At 38.7% G+C, this 22,567-nt stretch overlaps 1 protein-coding gene across 2 annotated transcripts in view; it reads right to left on the reverse strand.

Moving 5' to 3' along the window:
• The window catches only part of TMEM241 (transmembrane protein 241), a 55,040-nt gene that overhangs the window by 25,989 nt on the left and 6,484 nt on the right, over window positions 1-22,567 (reverse strand). Inside the window, exons 4-12 of one of the 2 annotated variants that reach the window (XM_057364941.1) lie at window positions 19,838-19,919; window positions 16,577-16,654; window positions 15,200-15,222; window positions 13,498-13,549; window positions 12,321-12,369; window positions 10,280-10,325; window positions 9,212-9,247; window positions 3,091-3,125; window positions 1,758-1,827 (exon numbers count right to left, since the gene is read on the reverse strand). In XM_057364941.1, the coding sequence (XP_057220924.1) occupies window positions 1,758-1,827; window positions 3,091-3,125; window positions 9,212-9,247; window positions 10,280-10,325; window positions 12,321-12,369; window positions 13,498-13,549; window positions 15,200-15,222; window positions 16,577-16,654; window positions 19,838-19,919 (471 nt within the window). Of the gene's footprint in view, window positions 1-1,757; window positions 1,828-3,090; window positions 3,126-9,211; window positions 9,248-10,279; window positions 10,326-12,320; window positions 12,370-13,497; window positions 13,550-15,199; window positions 15,226-16,576; window positions 16,655-19,837; window positions 19,920-22,567 lie in introns of both variants that reach the window. The other variant, XM_057364940.1, reaches the window with a different exon arrangement.

A 22,567-nucleotide genomic window follows, 5' to 3' on the forward strand; every position in this document is an offset into this window, starting at 1 on the left:
AAAAAATGCCTTGATATTCGCAGAAGGTATGCTGCTCTGGATAGTGATGCCATGCAGTTGGTCCCCTCTCTACAACAGAAGGGTGGAAAATGGTGGCTCCCGAGGTCAGAAGTTCTGGGCTGGGCTCCAGTATATCAGCCAAGTGCTGCTCCCTCTTAATACATGTGGCCAAGTTCCATCACAGCCACACATCCATAAAGGCACCAAAGAGTAGAATAAGATAATTTCCCAGGACTTAGATGTTAGGAATTCTTAGGTATAACACAAGATCTTTTGGGATGGGTGTGAAGCCTGAGGCCAAGGAACCAGATGCTGCTTTGATGACAAAAGACAGGCCTAAACTYAGCAGCTTGTTGCAGAGGATGAAGYRCTGAGCAGTGGAGCAYTCCACTCTGAGAAATSAGTGAGTTCAATGAACCAGCATTTCTCATACTTTTASGAGTCCAGTAGCTTAAATTTGTTCCAGATCTTCTGCCCTGCTGTGAAGGCCTTTCAGTCAGACAGATTTGATGATGTATAGATAAAAATGTGAAACAGTGAATTATAATACCTAAAATATTGAAGCCACAATCAACACCAATTTATTTCCTTAAATTAATTGAGCACYTTACACCTTACTGCTGATGCAGAGGCAGTAGATTTAGCTGCRTCKRTTGMCCTTACCTTACATGGAATAGGTTTTCCTCCAAATCCCATATATCTACAAAGACACTAGATTTCAAGATGTAAGAGAAAACCTGAGAAGATTATTTCTCCATCAAACCATTCCTTTCCCCTTCCTGTAGTGTACAATGCTATCTACTACACATGTACTGAAGGTGGGCAAAWGGAAACAGAAGTGAGAGGCTACCATAGTGGTAAAGTCCTAATGAAGTGAAAGAGAAGAATGTATGTGCTAGACAGATATCCATTCATGCCTGCATTTAGACCTCACCTTCAAGAAAAATTGATTTCACCTACCTACAGAATAACTAATTGCAAGCTACTTGTAGTTTGTACRGACCACCCTTGCAAAAACATCACCTAAACTATGTACATTGAAAATTATTTAGCACTCATTCTCAATATCCCCTTTCAATCAAAAATCCAGATACAAGTAAGAAAATCCTTATCAGGAAATACTTTTAACATTAATTAACATGAAAATATCTTTTACCCCCTCTAAAAAACAAAAAACCCCACACTTTCACTTGGTAAAAGACTTGGGGGCAGGGGGGGAAGACTGGATTTTTTTCATATTTATGTTGTTCTGTGAGAATTATGCCATTATGCAGTGATCTTATGCAGCTCAAAAGAATGGAACACTTGCTAAAACTTTTCCTTTTTACCCAAAACAGCATTCTTCTAGATAACAAGATGTACAGGAAAATAAATCCCTGTACACCCATATGCTGCTGAAGACTAATTTAGTAATCCCTACAAACAGCAGTTTGGGCTAATCTGACTTCAGAAGAGTTTGAGAGATGCTATGAATCAAAGCTTTGCTACATTTGGTAAACATTATTTTACTGATGACTGGGAACTCTAAGGATCAGAATGCACTCACTCAAGGAAACACATATWCTTCCAGCACATTTGAATCTCAGGCTGTCTACAGACATGCAAAGATATATTCTCTGCAATTCCACTGGCTTATGGCAGCAAAAAGAGGTATAAGTGAGGCTTTACATGCTCCAAAATTTTTAACTGAGAGGCAAGGCTGGGATCTCTTATTTTGGAAACAAAACCATTTACATGACCTGTTATAGAGAGGTTACCTGGCACAGCAGCTGCTATGAAACCTGTAGAAGTACAGGAATGGAAAATCCAAGGCACTGAAGAGATCACCTAGGGGACAAAGCAATACACTCAGTACATGGTGGAAAAAAAAATTACCCACTGTTACAAGCAAGGCAACAGCAATTACATGAACATTACTAGTTTAACATTCCTTTGAGCCTTTATGGCTGGCTGACTTTTCATTTATGATGCTTTCCACATTTCTGGTGTGTTTAATGATTTCTCTCTGACCTTGCTKCTAGCCAGTTCCTGCCTTTGGTTGAAAAAAAGGAAAAGGGATACATAAGAGTATTCTTTGCTAGCATTCAGAAGGTTCTGCTTAAACAAGTTGCCAGTGGACAGACATGTATCATATCCACTTCTTTCACTACACAGCATGTGATAGTTCCTACTGAAGCAACAGGAAACACAGACATATGGTGGCTGCTTCCCCCTCTGGCATCTGAACTCTGTAACACAGAGCATATTGAGAGGTATAAATAAGTTCACCCAGGTCTAAGAAGAGCTCTCGAGTACTTGCATTTCCAGGAACCTGGGCCCTGGTTGCCCTCAGTGGCAATTCCCAGGAGTTCTCTGGCCTTCAGGCTCTACAGATTTGCAGGAAGCTCCATCGTTCACTTTTTGGAATGCAARACTGTTTTGCTTAATGTATATGTCTGTCCTGGTGGGGATTGCCTATATACACAATCTGCACCACCAGGCAAAGGGGAAATTTATGTTTCTTTAAATACTTCCTTCTTTGTTTTTTTGGCTGAACAAATATCTGGTGAAACCAGCAGATGTCTACCCTTCTAACTATGAAAACATAAATATGGTAGGAATATCAGCCWCCATAAAATATTAAATTTCCMCATTTTTACTGCTTYACCTGATGCTWYTTCAAATCCTGCCATTTGGGKCCAAGCMATGGGATCTGTGTTATGAAAGCAAYAAAACAAAAAAYCTGCACARCACTGAGGGCAATGCAAAGAGGGAAACTCTMTATGGACTGTTCTATATGGACTGCTGGGACGTTGCTCTGAAGAGGACATGTTGACTTAGGGAATCCTTGTCTTTTACCATGAACCAYCTCAAAAACTGCTCTTTGTTGTCTGTCCTATGCTGCCTGTTTGCAAAGGGCAGCTAACAAAAGTATTGGGAAATACCATGCAAGTAACACCAAGTTATACACCCTTCTCTCCTCTTCCTATATGATAATATATTATTGGTCATATTCAGGGCTAAAATCCTAAGGATTTGGTCTCTGACAACACACATAGAAAAGAAAAGCAATATGGAAACCTAAAAAAGTAACAACTCAGTTAATTTTACCTGCTGGATGGGATGCAGAAGCCAACAGCACCACACTAAAAAAAAAAAAAAAATTAATTTGATATTACAGAATCTATGACATGGTTTGAAGACTATGAATTGACAGTTTTGTGTTTGCTTTTTCATGGTGAAACTTATTCCAGTTAAGTAGAATAACTGAGACACAAGTATCAATTAAAAGAAAACAAAAATCGTTTGGGAAGGAATCTCTGGGGTCTAAATCCTAACAAAATTTATCACCTGAAGCAGGACTACCATGAATATTTTGGTCATTCTCTCTGGTTCTCAGAAAGCCGTGACTCATAAACCTACCAGAATTCAGATTCCACTTTTCAGGATAACTCATCCCAGGGCCACTCTACCATCCTAGCAAAAATGTTTTTCCTGCTGTCCTGCTTTTAAACCACCAAAGTCACAGTGTATGGTTGTTGTTGCATATWAAGTCGAATGCTACATTTAGACAAGTTTAAAAAGCTGAAAATAAAACCAAATACCAGCCCAAATGATTCACACTTTTCAGAAATATACAAGTGAACAAGAAAATCAGCTGTGACCAGTTCTTTATTTGAAGTATCACTTAAGATTTCTGAGGTTTTACAAAGACCTCACACTCATGGATTTGCCAGTACAGGCTGTAGAAAGTCTTTTTTAGYGTTACTGATTTTTCTTGTAAAATTCTGATTTTTTTCAGATTTTTCATTCTAAATTGCTTCTAAGGTTAGAAGGCTACAGAAACATTCTGAGGTGCTGTGAGATGGGATTGGCCGACATGTCTGTAGAGATACAGCTTCTTCCAGTTACCAACAATGTACATCCATGACAAACACTAAGGACAAGTGGGAGAAGAAGAAAAGGTTATCTGGAGAATTTGCTTCTTGATCAGCAGCAAGCACTGGCACTTACAGAGTGGGTAAAAAGACATTCAATAATGTTATGAATGCTCAAGCATTCCAGGACAACTCCCTTTTCCAGTGTTAACACAGCTACTGTTTCCAAACCTGTTCACTCACAGCTGGTCCCAGCTCTCTACATGACCAAGCTACCATGCTTGGTGACCTGCCCTGGGCAAGCTTTGATGAATCCCAGCATCACTCACAGAGGCAATGGCAGCAAAAGGAACTGCAAAGAGCATAGAAATCCCATGGACAAGGAAGCCCTGCGGGGAAGCTTGTTGCTGAAATCAGCTATGGAACACAACAGGATGAAAGAGGAAAGGGTTTACGAGGGACAGACAGACAGGCTTCACATTTTATAACTCTTTGAAAGGCATCAGCTGGTATAGTATGTTCACATTCTCCATATTTATATATGGAGAATTTTAAAAGATGTGGTTGCCAAAAGATATTAAAAAAGGCAAAGCAGATCACTCGCAGCAGGTAATTTCCCCATCCCTCCTCCCCACACATGGGTGCTCTCCCTGTCAAGGGATGCCAAGAGTAATTCACAATAAACAGGCCAAATTCCTCAGTTTCCTGGTAAAGTGAGAAAAGGAAGYAAAGGTCTACTGCTTTTGACTGAATAACAGAGAAAATAGGAGACTGGCAGGGCAAATGAAACTGTATCAACAGCGATGAGAAGTAGGACTAAACCATATTTCTCCTCTTGCTTTTTGCATTAGTGTATTTTAAAGAAGARAACACTGAGATTGGGAAATACTCAGAGAGAAACTTCCTCCTGCAACCAAGAGGAATTGATAAGCCTACCAGACATCCCAGGTTTTGGTCCAAAGAAAACACAAGAGGAAAACAAAACCTTATTTGTGAAGTGCAGGGAAGGTTAAGGCAACTGGATTAGATGGCATTACAGCTGCTCTGTAGCTCTGCTCTGAATAAAGCATCAGTAAAAAAGACACGATGATGTTGTAAAACCAGATTAGGGATTCAGTGGTTTCTAGCAGGACAGCCTGCATCTGAGGCTCCAGCAAAAACAAATTCCCTGTGCTGGATTTCTCTGCTCCTGTTTTTTTCCCCTGTACTCAATACTGAGGGCTGGGTCACTCGTGGTTTCCTTTCTGGCTAAAAAGAGGTTTTGTCAGCAAGAACAGCAATTTATGCCTGCAAAGCTGCCCTCCCCTATTGCAGAAAATCTACTGCAGCATTTTTGATTCATAGAAGTGACAGATTAGCAGCTCTTCCAGAAGCCAGATGTAGTTTTGCTGCATAGAGTGGAKCCTTTACCTCATACCTTTGTCAGTGTCATTTATCAATCATTTGAAATTCTCCTGTATCTGTTTTCTCCTCATCAATGGCTGCTAGGCCATTCTAGGCATGCTTTTGTGAACAAATATCAGAGAGAAACAGATATTGGGATGTACTGAAAYTTTCTTACAGGTTCTGCACAAGAAGTAAAATATGCCTCAGCATTGGAGAAAGCCCAAGATGAGCTACAACCTGCTTTTAAGACACATTCATGTATCCCTTAACACTCTAGGCAGGCATTACTACCTCTCCCCTAATGCTACCCCTCACCAGCTGGGGAGGGGGGGGAGGGGAAATCGAGCTTCTTCTTTGATAAAAAGTGAATGAACAGAAAGGAATTAAAGAAAATGTCAGATTACCAAAAAAAACAAAAACAAAAAACAAGGAAGTAGAACACTAATGCAGAAGTCAGAGTACAGGGAAATACAGTACCACAGTTTAAAAAAAGGGGTAGGATCAAGAGGATTGGAGGATTAGAGGCAGGATCTTGGAAGTACATTGACTCTCTTCTTTTCCTCCCTGCCCCTGCCCCAGATGCTTAAACACAAGGGAGAGAGATGAACTGGATGAGGCTGGGCACTGAGAAGCAACATCACCCCTCCCTTTTCTGCATAGCACAGCTCTGCTTTCCCTCCTACACTTGTTCCTGGCCTGGSTCCCTTTTTAAAAGCCAYTGAACAATCACATTGGAAGTGATGAAGTGAGAAGAACGGCACACTTTCAACATCAGCAAATATTTCTTCAGATCTGTTTGATTCTGGAAAGTTCCCATTCATGTACATTTGCTCAGGGTGTTCTTCTCTCCCAAACTCTTCCAGATTTGGAAACACAAAACAGTGCATGGCATGTAAGGGCAACATATGTTAGGAGACTGCTCATTTCAGTTGCACTTCTGGAAGYGTCCAACAGAGACTTCTCTTCTATATATATACATTTATATGTATATTTACTCTAACATACTAGTAGATTCTAACATTCAGTAATTTGGGRCAGAACTTTTAATCTTCTCTCTGCAGGCAGTCTCTACATTCAGAGTACAATTGTGCTTTCATACTGAACAGAAATGCTTTGAACAGCTTCTATTACAATAATCCTATATAATTTTCCTATGAGCTAGGAAAAAAAAWTCACTAAAAGGCTTATCAAGCATTGGAACRGGTTGCCCAGGGCAGTGGCTGAATCACCATCCCTACMGCTATTTAGGAGACATGTGGTGCTTGGGTGATTCTGAGCACTATCTGGATGTGCCCACACAGCTGCATGTGAGCTGTCTGATCTAGGTTAAAAAAAAAAGGAGCTTAGGAGACCAATTGATAATTGTCTGATAATTCTGCTCTGTGAAAAAGAGCATACAGCCATGCTTGTATAGACAAGGGCTCCAGGACACATTAAACTGTCCTGTTCTGGAGGTGAAACTGGGGTCCTCTCACAGCCTTGAGAAGGCCTGAGTAGAGGAAGCAGCATATACTTTAACACCTTATAAATCACAAAATTTAATACTAGGCACCCTCTGAAAGAGATAATCTGTAATCAGTAATTCTGACCCAGAACTGCCTGTAAGGAGCTAGTGCTCATTCAGAGAASATTTCTTTAGTCAGTGATATTTAAAAATACCTCTGATTGTTTTCTACAGAAATTAAGTTTGTGCAGTACAGCTGTGTGTATGCAGTCCTACGCAGCTCTCAAACACACTGAACAGCTTCATCCAGATTTGGGAAGTGGCAGTGATTTCTGAGTTAACTACACGTGCAGAGGTGTCACACAGAGACAAACCCTGCCAGTGCCTCCTGCAGCAGGAGGATTTTAGTCCCTAGGCACATAATGGAGATTGTGGTTATGAGGAGAGAGTTTCTGCCACACTTTACACCTTTTCAAATATCATCAGCTATTTCAACARAACAAAACTCTATGAGAAATCAGATATCGCTTATCCCGTTGTTTTCCCTAGGCAAGATGAAGTCCAAGTGCTATGGATTGTGAGCTTTTCTAACACATAGAAATACATATACCTATAGATCAAAAGACATAGATACACATAGGCCCAAGCCAAATAAATAATCRTCSAGTTTGCTACCTGYCTTAGGCCACCTGTTTTCCAGCATKTTGCTTTGCACSATTATCTTGCAAGCTATGCTGGCCTTYAAGCCTCTTCCTGGGAAAAGTCTTTGGAAGCCCTGATAACAAATTTTTGCTCTTAAACAGATGCTGAAAATAGCCATCTTCCAATTTGCACAAATCCATTGTTAGATTATTTGTTTCTTCTCTGTAAAAATAACAGTTTTAAAATGCATATACCACTGCACTTCACAGTTCCTTAGTGAGAAATTTCTCACTTTCAAAAGCTTCCAAATGAATAATGATACTTTCCCTATAATGTGGAACTCCTGCTCTCTGCTGGACACAAGTTCACAGACTTCAAAGGACCAAAATCACCAACTAACAGAGAGGGAACCCAGCCCTGACTTTTCAATCAAAGCTGCAAAGTTCAGACATTCAGCCAAAATCTGAATTTAAAGRTTCAGGCCCATGTGCAGTTTTCAACTAAATGGATAACTAAAAGCCATAGTCAGGCAGCTGCCAAGTGAAAAATCAGTGGATTTTGCTGCTTGATTCATTATTTCCTTCAACTCTGAGAAGTAGCTACAACTTGTTAAAGATTTCATAGGTTCTTTCTGCAAATGGCAGCATATTTGCAAATTCCATGACCAATCCTTCCAAAGTTTCAATACAACACACCTTCTTTGCATAAAATTGATTTTCTTTRCATTTCATAGTGGATAGAAAACAAYGATTGACTTAAACATGAGCTTACTTCAAGCAAACCGATATTCAGATATTGTCCATAAATGGGACCCTGGTGAATTACAAAGGCAGAATCAGGCACCTGCATTACTTATTTATGGAAATGGGAGATTTGACTGAACTAAGATAGAAAGAGATATGCAGTGTTATCATATAGATGATGCTCACTAGATAAAAGGGAATTGTAGGGAAGTAGCTGTCCTACACTGGTCTCCCGGATGTATTCCTACCAGGGATCTTTCATGTGGTCAGACAAGAGCATACATCTACTTAATCAAATAGACTAGCACAACTTCACTTTTGTTATGCTTATTCTCAACTTCTGCTCCCTCTTTCATTCCTTCTGACTACTCTTTCTTTGGCTTTATTATTCATACTTCACCATGTTCCCAAATGACTTGAGGAACAATCCCAAGAAAAGAAGCCAACATATGTTAAATGTGATTATGAATGGAGGAGAATTCARTCAAGTCTCTTAGGTGTCTTACTTGAAGTAAAGCCTCACAAAACCCCAGCAGAAGTACACATACACTGAATGTCCTGGTTTGTGGCTCTTTGAGGAAAGGACTGGATTCAAAATAAGCAAGGGAATCTGGTCAGAGACTCAGGCTCTTTCACTAGCTACAAAATAACAAGTGACTTTTATATCTCCAAATCAGAAAAACAACTGAAAATCAGAATTACTCAATCCCCCTAACGGCACTCTGAACAATCAGTTACTGCTCATGTTCTTTGCTCACAGTACTTTTGTAATCACTATCTCCTCTTCTGGCAATTTTGTACAAGTTTTATTTTCTGAAGCGGGGTATTTCCAGGGAGTTACTCAGTAAATATTATTTCTGGAAGGTGATAGATCACTTGTACACGTAGAGATTTAAAAATTCATAATTAACACCTCGTTACCTCCCCAGGTATATACTGGCATACTCACMTACAACCAGAGCCAAAAAAATTCAGCTGCTAAGCCATTCAGCTTAGCACTGTTCTTYCAGTGAATRTTTTGCTAAATAAATACATTGAAGSAGTGGTAGCTATGAGYTTCCTCAACCAGCCACGGTTGAAAATGAAAACATATACCACATAAAGCCAGCTATGGTGYATCAAAGACTTATTCATTTTACCTGAACACATAGTTGATGTACTGTTGGTCCAGATCACTGGGAGAGGAGGGAAAGAAAAAAAGGWGGTTTTTTTAGCAATGCACTTCATTTGGTGTAACAGAGCAGTATATGAAGAGTAATATACAGTAATGCTGCAATATTACATTATAATAATATATATAATACATAATAATGCTATAATAATAATTATTAGAATAATTATTGTTTATTATAATAATAGAATGATAATTAGAATAATAATTATTAATTATTATTATTATTAAGAATGGAACAAACATTCTATTATAATTATATGCATGATAAACATAACATAGTAATAATTGTATCAACACTAATCAACTAATTATCAATTAACCAACATTAATTTACTCATGTTTCACACATTATTTCTGTCCTACTGTCAGTGGGAGTTTCAGTTAAAGTGAAGATAAAGTGAGACTGATTCAAATTTAGACCCTTTAAGKAGAGATYGAAAATGGTTTTGAAATAAATAAGSTTTTCCATGCATGTATTATGTACATTACACACAGTGTCAACCTATTCATTTCCATCCATGCAGACAACTGCAGATTACAGACACTGTGAACATGTAATGAACAATAGTGACCACCATTGTGTGGTTGCAGTTCTAACATGTACATGGGATTATTGCAAGGTTTCAAGATGGTTAAAGTTCTCAGTCATTCCAGTCTTGTGGTAARTCACCAGCTGCTGAACACTTTTGAGACGACTGTCACAAAGGGAGATATCGACAGATTTAAACCATGCAGCTTTCCACGTGAACACAGAATAACATTTCCTCTTAACACCTGTGCCAGTAATTAGGGGTTCTTTTTCCAGGGCTGAGTAACCAYCCTTGGATAATACACTGTTTAAAACTAATTCAGTGTTCCAGTTAGCAGTRTAACTATCAATAACCACGTTCTATTGTTATCAACAATAAATAAGGCTCCTCTTGCAAGAGAAGTCATTAATGATTAACCAGGAGTGGCCCAGCTCCTGCTGATCATGCAGAGCTCCCTACATCACAGTCATCTCTCCTCATAATAGAATAAAAAAACACATTACCTCAAAGAGCCAGGTTTCCACAACTTGTGAAATACTTTGTAAGCCCCTGTAATTGAGATGACATGTATAATTGCCATATCGTGCAATCATTCTGACAAACAACAGCTTGTTTGGCTGTGGGACTGGCAGACGTGGAACCCCTCTGAATTACAGTTTAGCAACACAGCACAAAGGATTCCTAAACCATGAGTAAAATGAGCCTATTGCTTCAAATTAATGGTTTTCAAAGTGTTATCARCTCTGACTACAGTCATGCTTTGTGGTTCTGCTAGTCCTTCTGAGAACAACTTCTAGCTCATAGCAACAACAAAGGAGAAATTGTGTGTATGTGTGGTTTTGTGTGTAAATACACAAAGAAAAGTGTCACAGAATTGGTTCTTCAGCTCACACTATTTGGGGGGGTAAGTTCTATGATATGTATATGTTCATCTACATAGAGCTTTTGGCTCTGAACCATCTTTCATTTAAAGTTCTCTCAGCTCTAGGGTCTCCAKGTTCTTTACATTCTTGACCAACCCATCTGCCTCTTGTTCGCTGCCATTTCTGTTCTGGGTAAAGCTTTGAGCACTCATGGAAGAAACAAAACAGCTTCAGGCTCTATTTTTTCAGACCGTTTCTTCAAGGCTTTGGGGTAATTTTTTTGATTCGTAGAGAAAACTAGAACATGGAAAGTAAATTGAGTAGAACGCTATGAAATAGATGWCCTCAATTCTGCCTCCATTAGACAAGCACGAGGGTTGAACACACATCCCTTCTCTCTATCTTGATTTACTATGCAGTAAGTTAGTTTATCTGTTTGCCCTTTCTTGTACCACTTTCATTTCACTTGATAGGAAATCTAATTAGACAAATAACTCCCAACAGCCTTATCAACAATTCTCAAAACCAAGAGAAATGGAAGGCAGCTATATTTTGAGAATAAACATTATGTTGGCACTTCCTACATATTTCAAACACACAAAAGAAGCATTCTGAAGACTCTCTAAGCAATTTTCCACCCCCATGACCAAACATCGTTTTACATATGAAACCCCTTGGCTTTGAGAAAGACAGAACATCACTCATTACAGTAAACAAGTATTTGAAGTGGAAAATGCACAGGTTTTACTTTTATATAAATGAGCAAATGTTTACCATATAATATTTCTCAGAAAATCCCCCAAAACTCTTTCTTATTTGCATGTTAACTTTTCAGATGGGGATCTCTAGACTTCCCTAGACAGGAATACATGTAATCACATTACCTCTGCCCTGAAAATTTTACASTACGAATAGAAGAAATAAAGAAGGAATCATCCCTAATCTGCAGACAAGACTTAACATATGAGTGAGACACTCAGTATATAGGACAGAAAAGAAACAAATGTAAGTCCCTTATTATCCACCAAAATACCCCAAAAGACAAAAATCTCCCAGTTAAATATTACTACTTTTGTCTTTTTCAGATTTTCTGGGTCTGACTSTTTCTATCTTTTCAGGGAAGACCTRTGGTTTATYCAAATTAACATTTRTTCTGTAAAAAAAGGACAAAAGAAAACCTGATASGTTATGCAACTCATTGTTACAWTTTTTTTTAAATGCRTATGATTGCCTAAAAAACCCCAGCATTTCAACATTCTTCCTCTGGGACCACATTCCATGGTATTTTAGTGAATTTTTGTCAGTATTTAAACAAAATCTGTGTTTGCAATAAAGCTCCAAGTACAAGTTACTGCTTGTTGTTTTCATGTTTCTTCTCCCCTCAGAAAGAGTTCTCTCTCAGTAGGCAACCATCAAAAAACAACCAGAAAAGCTTAGTGCTGATTAAAATTGTATGTGCATGTTCTCATCCACTGTTAACAGACTGCAATATGTGGTTTGTTCTGTTGTTGTTTTCAGCATATAACTATMAAAGGAATGCACTTTCTTGTGTTTACTGATCTTCATGCTTTCCAAGTGTTTTTTACATATATAGAGTCTCAAATATCAGTCACTTCACAATAAAGCTTTTCTCCAGCACATATACTCTTYCTAATTCTTTTTCTAAAAGAAAATTACTTACCAACACAGATCAAGTGAATTAGAGCCCATAAATATCCGTTAGGATCAAACTGCAATAAAGAACATGAAAATAAATAAGAGGACGATCACGTAGACATACATATTGCAATTTCCCTGCAGTTAGCTTTGCAAAGCAAATACAGTGAGTGGGAGCCTGTGCTACAAAGAAAGGGAAGATGACTCAAGAGGACCAGAAAGACTGAAATTCTTCCTGTCACACTTAGAAACCTGGCATATGCCAGTCATGCAGGCTCTCAGCTCATCTCAGCGAGKATAATTCTGTTTCCTTCAGATGTGTCCACCAATTTAAGCAGTCTAAGCATATGGATCCCAGGCTGTTTAGTCTTCTATTGGCAATCAGGGAAGGACAAGACCATCAGAGGACCATGACAAAGGTTTTTGTCTTGTCTCCTTTCCCCTCTGAGCTTCTGCAGCACTCTCTCCCCAGGGCTCCAACTTTACAGAGTACCCAAAAGAGGGCTTCAAATGGACTTTTGTCTGAGCAAAGTAGGCTCTCTTCACAGTCTATAGGGAAAACCAAACATTTTTGAGAGGAATTCACCTGGCATATTTTAGATGTCTGCTTTCAGGGAAATTAATTGTCTACCAGGAGATCCTGCTCTGCACCATGGACTATGAAGAGAGCTAGTGCGGGTGCAACACTTCCAGTGGTCACACTTGATCAGATGCATCAAGACAAATTCCAGACTCATCCAACTTCAGATACTAACTGAGGTATCTAAAGYAAGGAAGCAGCTTTCCTAAGACTCCAAAAGAGAATCTCCAATGAATAGATCTTTACTGGGTGGATCACTCTCTGGAGGTACCTCCTTTCTTTCTCAGATAGCTACAGAAAATGTGTAAATAAAAAACTATTTCAGGAACTTACTGAGAGTACACACAATTAATTCAAACCAAAGTGATTTGCTGTAAGCCCTGTTAAGAATCAAAATTGTGATTTCCCCAGCCACCACCTTCACCAAAGGGCTGTGGGTCTACACTGCTCAAAGSTTTTACACAGTAAACCCAGCAAAACTAAAACACAGCAACAGGAAACATTCACAATTCTTTTGCAGGAATCCTACTCTAGCCTACAAATGAAAGCTGCATCCCTCATATGCTAAAAAGATGTCAAACATCAAGGCCCAACTAGAGCTGCTTTACAAAGCAAAGCTCACCTGTGCATCACACAAAGGAAGGCACGCTGCTGCTGCCAGGAGGAACAGCACACTGTGGAGAAGAGAAAGAAAAAAAAATCAAGACCAACCCAAAGCTTCCAACTTGGATTTGAATTCTCAGTGAAGTACAGGCAACTCCATTCAATTTTACACTGACATTTCACTTGCTTAATTTTAAAAGTATTTTCTGCTATCAAAATTAAACTTCACATCACGCATCCCTCATAACTTGTACACAGCAAAGCTTTATGAGAAAAAAAGCAGCACAAAACACCTCAAAAGTGATGAAAACAAGTCATCYRGCTTCCCTAGATYTTTTCAGAAAGCAAAAAYCAGCCAATTTCAATGGCTTAATGGCTACCAAGAACTTCTTTCATTGAGATGAATTTCCTGTTACAACAATCCCAGCAGATSTGACTCCATTACAAGTGACATTGTTACCCCAGAACACAGAGCAAGGTGGAATTTATTGGTGTTACATTAGAAATGTCTTAAGGAGAGCACACCTCCTAGACAGACTTAGGCTAAATAAATTCTTAACCTGTGGCTGACTCAGTATTTCTTCAAGCCACGTGGAATACACAGACGTGGAATTTCTGTGGACTGTCACTATTAATATTAACATACACTTAGTTTTGCAGCTTATTTTCCTACTCTCTAAGGGCATGGAAAAAGACAGAATAAAAATCATTTAAAAAAATTGTATCCTGGACAATAATCCAGTGGTGAAGACAAGGCCACAGTAAGAAGGCCACAGGAAGAAATTAGGAAGATAATGCCTCTAAGTATACTAAATAATAACCCAAAATTATCCATTCTTAAGTACAGCTAACAGATTACAGGATGTGGAGGACAGCAAATATCCGTTCTTCAAGGGGATGTGGGGCCATAGAATCAAATTTTTAACACATGACTGGTAGACTTCTATTTGCCCCTTTTTATCTCCTTTCTGAAGCCTAAACAACCAGGGCCAACAAGGGTTGGTCGTTGTGTAGCTTAAGRTCACAGAATCATCAAGGTTGGAAGAGATCTGCAAGATCTCTTGCAAGGTCCAACCCTCAACCCAGCAGCACCATAATCACCATAAACCATAACCCCAAGTGCTACATCCAGACAACTCTTGAACACTTCTAAAGATGATGACACTACCACCACCCGGGGCAGTTTATTCCAATGCCAAACCACTGTTATAGTGATTTTTTTTTTTCCTAATATCTAACTGAATATTCTGAACCTCCCCTGGTGCAATTTAAGGTCACTTCCTCTTGTCCCTTCGCTTGAGACATGACTTCCCCCTCGCTATCGATGATTCTAGCAGAAATGGATTTCATTTACCTTTCTTTCCTAAGGAAAGGTATTTTTAGCTACTTTCTAACTGACTAATTACATTTCTCTTACTGTTTACAATTACCCACTGGAACTTCAAACATGGTTTCCATCTCCTTTCTAAAAGCATTGTTATGAGCACTGCTTTTTCATTCATTTCATTTTTGAAAGGAGAAAAAACACATCAAACTATTCAAGCAATTGTTAAAAGAAACCTGAAAATATTTAATTACTCCTGTGTTGCAATTTAGGCTCACCGCCCACAGGAATGTGCCTTACATTCTTCATTGTTTTGGTGTGCCATTATCTGAAGCAAATACAGAAGCTGGAGCCAAAACAAGTCTGAATCTGAATCTGAGTAGTTTTAAAAGCTTACCCACAGACTTTCAGATGAGAGGTCTGCTGTAAAAAAGAAAGCATGATTAAAACATTAAAAATTAATTATAAAAATGGTAAAACAGTGTTTACTCCTTCCAAAAACTGAAACGTGATGACAGCTGATCTTACTACAGCACACACATTAAAACTTCAATGAGCAACATTCAACAGTTCATTACATTTGAGCACTGCTAAGCAAGTTTAATATAAAAAAAAAGACTCRGGATTAGGGATTAGCCTGTTTCAGCTTGGCTTTTATTTTTAGATTACTTACCAGCAGGTAAACCTAAAACCAGACATGAACTTTATACCCATACTCAAACTTAATTTGAATCATACCAAAAACTGTATAAYGTATGTGCTCAAATATTGAGTTTTCCTAATTAGGTACTACCMCAGTCAAATCAGTCTTGATCAAAATTGTTCCCATTTCTTTGAATCAAAATTATTCCTGAGAARCTTCCAGTAAGGCCTCTGTTTGCCTTATCCTTGTCTGTAGTGCTTTTGTTTTCAGAGAGGAGTCATAAGCATGTGACATAGAAGGAAAATATGAAACACTTTGACAGGGTCGCTAATCAGAGGACAATGACACAGGGACATGCCATGGTACACACTGCTATGTCCCTTAGGCATAACCTTAGTGATCTCTTGTTTGTTAGATGTAGTAAACACAGGTCGTTTATCTGCCTTCTGTATAGACAACAGATATAACGAATGGAAGATGCCTTTCACAGCAAGCCAGAGGCCACTGTAGAAATGACTTTGTGATGAATGATTTCCCGGTGTAAACTCACACAGCAGCTCTTTAGTCAGTTAGAAAAACATTTCAAGAAAAGCCTAAAAAGAATGCTCCCCAATGCAGCTTTTGAGAAAAAAAAAACCAGCTGTTACGAAAGAGTGCAGGAATTATTCTCCTGACTTTCATAGGGGCAGAATCTCAAGCATTCAAAACAAATTCCAAAATGCACCGTTCCTCCTGCATTTTATGTGGAGATGTGACCTAACTGTAATCATACAATACACTAGATATATTATACTGATTAGATCTGAGGACACAGTCCTCCTCCCTCTCAGCTCAAACAATGAGATTTTTTTGTGGGGTATGAGACAGAAGGAAAAAACAAGCAGGACYAAGCCAGTCTTAAAAATGCAGATCAGACTGGTGATATGTTTGCAGTGTTTCATCAACTAAAGGGGAAAAGGAAACATAGATACTTGTCAACAGCTAAAAGCTCTCTCTGGGTCTCATTAATGAGTAGCTATTACAGTGAGTCTAGAAAAGTGCATGGCACTAATGCCTGTATTAAAAGAAATTAGGTATCTTGTTATAGGGCTGTTCTATCACAGGAGTTGCCTTGGTTAATAGATCAATTACCTCTTTCTGCACAACCTTCTGGAACCCGCAGGTTATAACTTCTGCTGCATTGTGAATAGTGAGGAACACCGGGATTGGCTGCCGTGGGGAGAGAACAAAAATACCCAAATCAACTCAGAACAGTCACAAACATAGGAAGGGGCATTCCTCCTACAGACAGCTGTTGGACATGTTTGTGGTTTGGGGTTTTGTTTTTGAAGCTGTAAACTTATGCCACATCTCCTAAAGGAGACTTAATCCACTCCAATCACTACCACGTGGCACAGGCATCTTTAAACCCGGCAGACCATGCTGCAGACCCACTGCTGTGTCTCCCACTGCTGAGTGCTCAACAAGTTYGTTTGTACACAGCTACCCCAGTGAGATTTGCTCCAGGTTTCTGATTCTAGTTTTCCCTCTCTGATCCAGCATTTGCAGCCTCCACAGTAAACAGTTTTCATTTGTTGTCCCATCTCTCTCTTCTGGTAATAAGAATACAGTGTGACTCCTAGCAACAGAACTGTGGGCAGCATGATTTTAGGTGATTGCTTTCAGTTACTGCTAGTAAGAAATGCCCAAAATTAGGAYAAAAATGTGATAGTTCATACACAAATGGTGTTGAAATTCTACCCAGTGAGGTATCTGAACACTATCCCAACATGAAATCATTAAGAAACAAACCCCAATGATAACAATAATGAATCAAACACCCATTGCCCCAGGCAAACCCAACCAGAATTAGTGGTTYATAATACTTCCTCCAAATCAGATCCATGGTCTCCCAGACAGTGGAAACAGAAGCAATTCTCTGTTCCAATTAAGATAATTTAAAGACTAAGCCAGTTTAGGAAGCAGTATTTCCCCACTTGTGTATAGTATTTAAATCACAGTAGCAGATAATGAGTTCATTTCTCAGTCATATCCCAGCTTGTAAGTATCAGGTGATATAAGCACTAAATATCTCTCAAATGTGGCTTTGCATATTTTCTGTAATTTTCTTTTCTTTACCATAAAGCTAGATAAGCATTGCTCATTAAACATTTTAAGTCTTAATGATAACTGGGATGGATCCATAAACACAACAATTACAGCAAGATAAGAATGAAAATCACACAAACACAACTGGCATGAGGTTGTTGGACCCAGCTTCACCAGTACTGAAAACCAATTCTCAACCCTGTTGCTGGACAACTGAGAACATAAACCCAGAATTATCTAACATAAAAGCACTCTGAGCTTGACACAGTAATAGGAAATACAAGAAATACCCATAAACAAGGAAAGTTGACGGCAGAATTTACATTCTTCCCTTTGTGAAAGCCAATTGGTTGGATTTTTCTTTTCTCCATTCTGCTTTTGGCTCTTCCAAACGTGTTTTGGAGCCAACAATGGCTCCAGCTTGCCTAGCCCAGTTAAACTTCTCCATATGTCTATTGCCTTTGATGCAAGTATTTMTTAAATTTGTGAGAGGGCTTAATGCTTATGAAAAGAAAGGTTTACTGGTTAGGCAGGCAGGGTGAATAGACTCAGTAGAAATCTCCTCTCATGGCTCTGTATACTTTTTTTTAATGCATCACAGTCCAGACCTAAGCAGTCTTCCTCCAGTTCCAGCCCTCAATCCTTGGTCTAGGGATATTGACAGTACCTCTAGGAAGAGGCACAAATAAAGTTGTAGCTTTGCCAGTATACAGGAGTGTTTAAAAGTGGGTTCCCTTGGATCTGATAATAAAATTACACATAATTTCTGCTTTAGGAATAAACCCACTTAATTCCAATATGCTGTTGAGATGAGCCAATTCAGCTATGAGTTTGGGAGAGTCCACTTTCCTTCTCACTGTGTCATAAAATTGTTGTACACAAAATTATTGTAAGTTAAGCTTCTATGTAGGATTGAAGTTAGCCTCACTAGAAGGCAGYACATAATAATTATGGCCTACGACTACTTGTTCTTTTGTCTTGCCCTGTAAAATGGCCACATAACTAGATCTCTAAATCCCTGTTCATGTACAACAAATGCCATTAAGAAATGGGAGAAGCACCTTAAGAAAAGTTTTGGATCAAAATCAAAACCCTCAACAATCCTTCTGCTCCTCCAGTGCTGTTCATTCATGAATGACCAGAGCAGGAATAGGAGATAAACACAGCAACTGTGTTTATGCTGCATGACTAGTGAATAAGGAGAAATAACAGAGAGGATGTGATTCATAACTCTTCCACCACCCAGGTGAGCAAGCAGCTTTTGCTGCTGCCAAGGCTTTATTGCTGCTTCCAGACAGGGGTTTCCTTAGGGAACTTTGCTTACCTTACACCAGAGAAGCCCAAKGGAACTTCCTTTCACAAGGAACCAAAAGGAAGTAAACACAATCACCCTGAGATAGAACTAATCTGGGAGCATGGGGCTTCTGAGCATGACTGTGCTTTCCCAGGGTTATTTGGGTCTGAGATAAGGCCCCCAACCTTGCTTATGAARACAGAGACCTCCTGTTCTTTTCTGCTCTATCTCTCTACTGGGATTTTCAAGGGATACTACAATCTGAATCTGTTAAAAAAAAAAAAGTCCCTTTTGATCCTCCTTTGGGCTTAGGAGGTGACAGGAGCAAGCTGACTCTGGAGTTACATTAAGATGCATTGACAGAATGCAGAAGAGAACTAGTGCAGGACCTTGCAGGGCTTGCAGACAGCATAATAGCAGCAAAACATTGTTGTTTTTAAAAAAATAATGCCACCAATTTATTTTACTTTTTTAAGGAAGAYTATATAATTTAAGCATAAAGCATTCAAGTTTCATGAAAACAGATTTGACGTACTGTAAACATTTGGTAAATTATTGCAATGTRAATGAAGCATAAAACCTTCCCATAATCTCTTTCCAGCTTTCTATTTRTTTTTACAAATCCTGCAAAAATCAAACTGAAATGGTATTCATCGGTTTCCTGGAAGGTTCCCACAGATCCACAACTCCATTCCACCTTTTACAAAGCTACAGCTAGTGATTTCTTCAGCTTCTTCCCTACTTGTACAATTAAGAYCACTGAGGTTCTACTCAGCAAAATACTGAGTACTCTGGAGAGATGCTGAGTGCTTCCAACTGCCAGAGAGATGCTTTCTGATACACAGGAGGATTGGACTGCTGCATTAGCTCCATTAACAATGGATCTATTATTTAAACACTTCATTTTCCCCCAACCCAGGATCAGCATTAAACACCATGTATGAWGGGAATGTTCTTTGTTTACAAAGTAGAGATACTAAAGAAGTGACTTCTACTGGTTCATTTCTTACCAATCTGGATAGCGCCCTGGAGCCAGCATAAATAATGCCCACAAAAAGTACTGATGCAGGAAGCCATGACAGGATTTCAGACCTGTGAAAACAATTAAAATCCCATTATTTCACCACATTCTGTTTACATAAAGAAAGCAACAGCTGCTTGTAAGGAATATAATAATATGTATATATGTACATAAATTTTGAATGTGTATATTAATTCACTGATTGCTCAGTATTCCTCCCACTTACAAAGGATTCCAAGTCAGAAATTATTAGTTTTATCTAATMCAAAAGAGGAACCAACTGTTGATAATATTTTCTTTGTTTTACTCTTTCCTTGGCTCCTTTCTCTCCAAAACAGTGTTGTTTGTTTGTTTGTTTTWATTTTCTCCCTCAGAAATTACTCCCATTGGTTTTTAAGGAGAGAAATTTCAACTAAGTTCCTTGATGTTCTGTGAAAGGAACAAAATCTGACAAATGAAGGCATAAAATGGCRCACTTGCACAGACAACACACATTTTCACTATGTACAAATACATTTGGCCACCCACACATTCATTTCTCAGCCAGATTTACAAAGGGATTCTTCCTAAAGATCAGATTGTCTCTGTGGGAGACTATCTCTTGGGATTTCCTAATGATATTCCTTTTGACAAAGCCAAACTCCTAGAGGCAGTTTGACAACTAATGGAGGAATGAAGTCATCAGATTGATCTGACTAACTTTTTTTTAGCCAYGGTTACTGCAGTAGAGTCAGTTTTCAGTTCTGAGAAGGGGCTTCAGTACTTGCACTTTTTTTGATCTTATTACTTAAGGGGGAAAAGGGATCAGGTAGGTGGTAAATTTCAGAGAGAATAATGTAAGATTTTGAGCAAGAGAAGAAAGTAGTAGTAGTGAGGTAAAGGCTTGAATCAAAATCTTCCCAGGGCTGAAGATACAGCTGACCCATTCACTCTTCCCAAGCTTTGAATTAAAGTGGAGAAAATGTTATTGAGCAGTACTGGTTCTCAGAACAAAACCAAGCTGCTTGTTGTTCCTTAATTTGAATTATACTTCCAAATAGCATGAAAGACTTGAAATGTAACTATGGGTACTGCTACACCACCACACTTCATGGAACACAAGAAAACAGACCACTAAACTATGAAATCAGAACAGTATGAATGAAGATAAAACATGCCCAAAGATTCATGTAATCACAGACAAGGGAAAAACCATAAAGATCACATTTCCTTTGTTATACATATATAATTTTCCACGATAATCAAAAAGCCCAGGGTCACAAAAATAATCTTTAGATCCTTTCCCTGGCATAAATATTTGCTCTTAACTTGCTTTACTAGCCACCATAAATTTTTATAAAAACACAGTTTCATGTGAGGTTATTGACTTCAACCAGAATTTCATCAAAACCAAGATCTAATACTGTCATACCTCATTACCAATGAATTCACATCAGACACCAACAAAAATATGCCCCMGCCCCAACACTGGAACAGCAACAAAAAGAAGAAAAGGGGAGGAAAGAAAAGAAAGTGGGTCTGRGAAGATAAAAGGAGCACACGATAAAAAACAAATTTTCATTTAGAACATAAAAATACCACTCTTTCATGTTCCCCACCACTAAATTGTAGGAATCCCAAATATGTCTTCATCTCCAATGCAATTTTGCAAAGTGCAATGGAAAAGGACTTCGAATGTTTTTTTCCATGATGTAAGGGTAGAATTTTATGCTGCCAAGTGGGAATTTCAAGACTGAAAAAGAATGCATGGATGTTTGATGYAACGTGGCAGCATCAACAATCTGTYTTGTAYGTAAACCAATTAGCAGCTTACATTGGCAATACAGTGATGTRCATGCAAAACAGGAAAAGAATTGACGAGTTTGTGGTTGTTGTAGGGCTAAATCCAAAGCCCACGATAGGCAATGGGTAGGTTCCACCAAACAACACCTAAAGTAAGGCTCTGAGCTGCTGCTTAACTGTGGGGAAAATCAACACTACAAGAAATGCCAATCATAACACATCAGACTTATGTGTGTACAAGGGTTAGACAGAAGCTAGGCAGCAGACTGCAGCACTGGAAGCATTATGCARATGCTACATGTTCCTCTGTGTTCCACAGAGCCCTTGTTTTGGTTAAAAGCTTTGCAGATAGTCAACATTTGCTGTTTAGAAGCAATGATGGAGAGTACCTTATTGTGTGACCTGGAGGGAAGCAAATGCAAAGCAAGTTATCCACAAAACCTAAGTGAGATTACTCTAAATAATATGGTTTTATTTGATTTTTATAGTGAGGTTAGTATTCTGGATTTTAGACAAAGGGCAATGATCTCTGTATTAATTTAATTCTGCTGAGACACTTTGGAATAACCTGAACTGGCTCAGAAAGTATTTGAGATCAGTCCATGTGACAGAAAAAATCAAGACTTTGTGGAAATAAACAAACAAATGGATGGCAGTTTATTATTTGAAGTCTGACGAGACTGAAGACTGGCTGTGATATTTCTAAGTATCCTACACATACACAAACTCCTCCCCCTAAWCCAACAGATAAATTCAGAGACCAGTATTCTATAAGGGGTGATGAAATGTGCATATCCCAGTGGTAGCATTAAAATCATATTTGCATATTAAATTTGTTTGTTTGTTGGTGAAGTTTTTTGTTGGTAGTGCTTTGGAGATGTAGAGGGTTTGGGGGCTGTTTTTTTTTTGTTTTCGCTTTGATTTGTTGTTTTTTTGG

Source organism: Malurus melanocephalus, unplaced genomic scaffold (genome assembly GCF_030028575.1).
Source record: "Malurus melanocephalus ecotype Western Australia unplaced genomic scaffold, MMel_1.1 scaffold_44, whole genome shotgun sequence".
Taxonomy (NCBI): Eukaryota; Metazoa; Chordata; class Aves; order Passeriformes; family Maluridae; genus Malurus; species Malurus melanocephalus.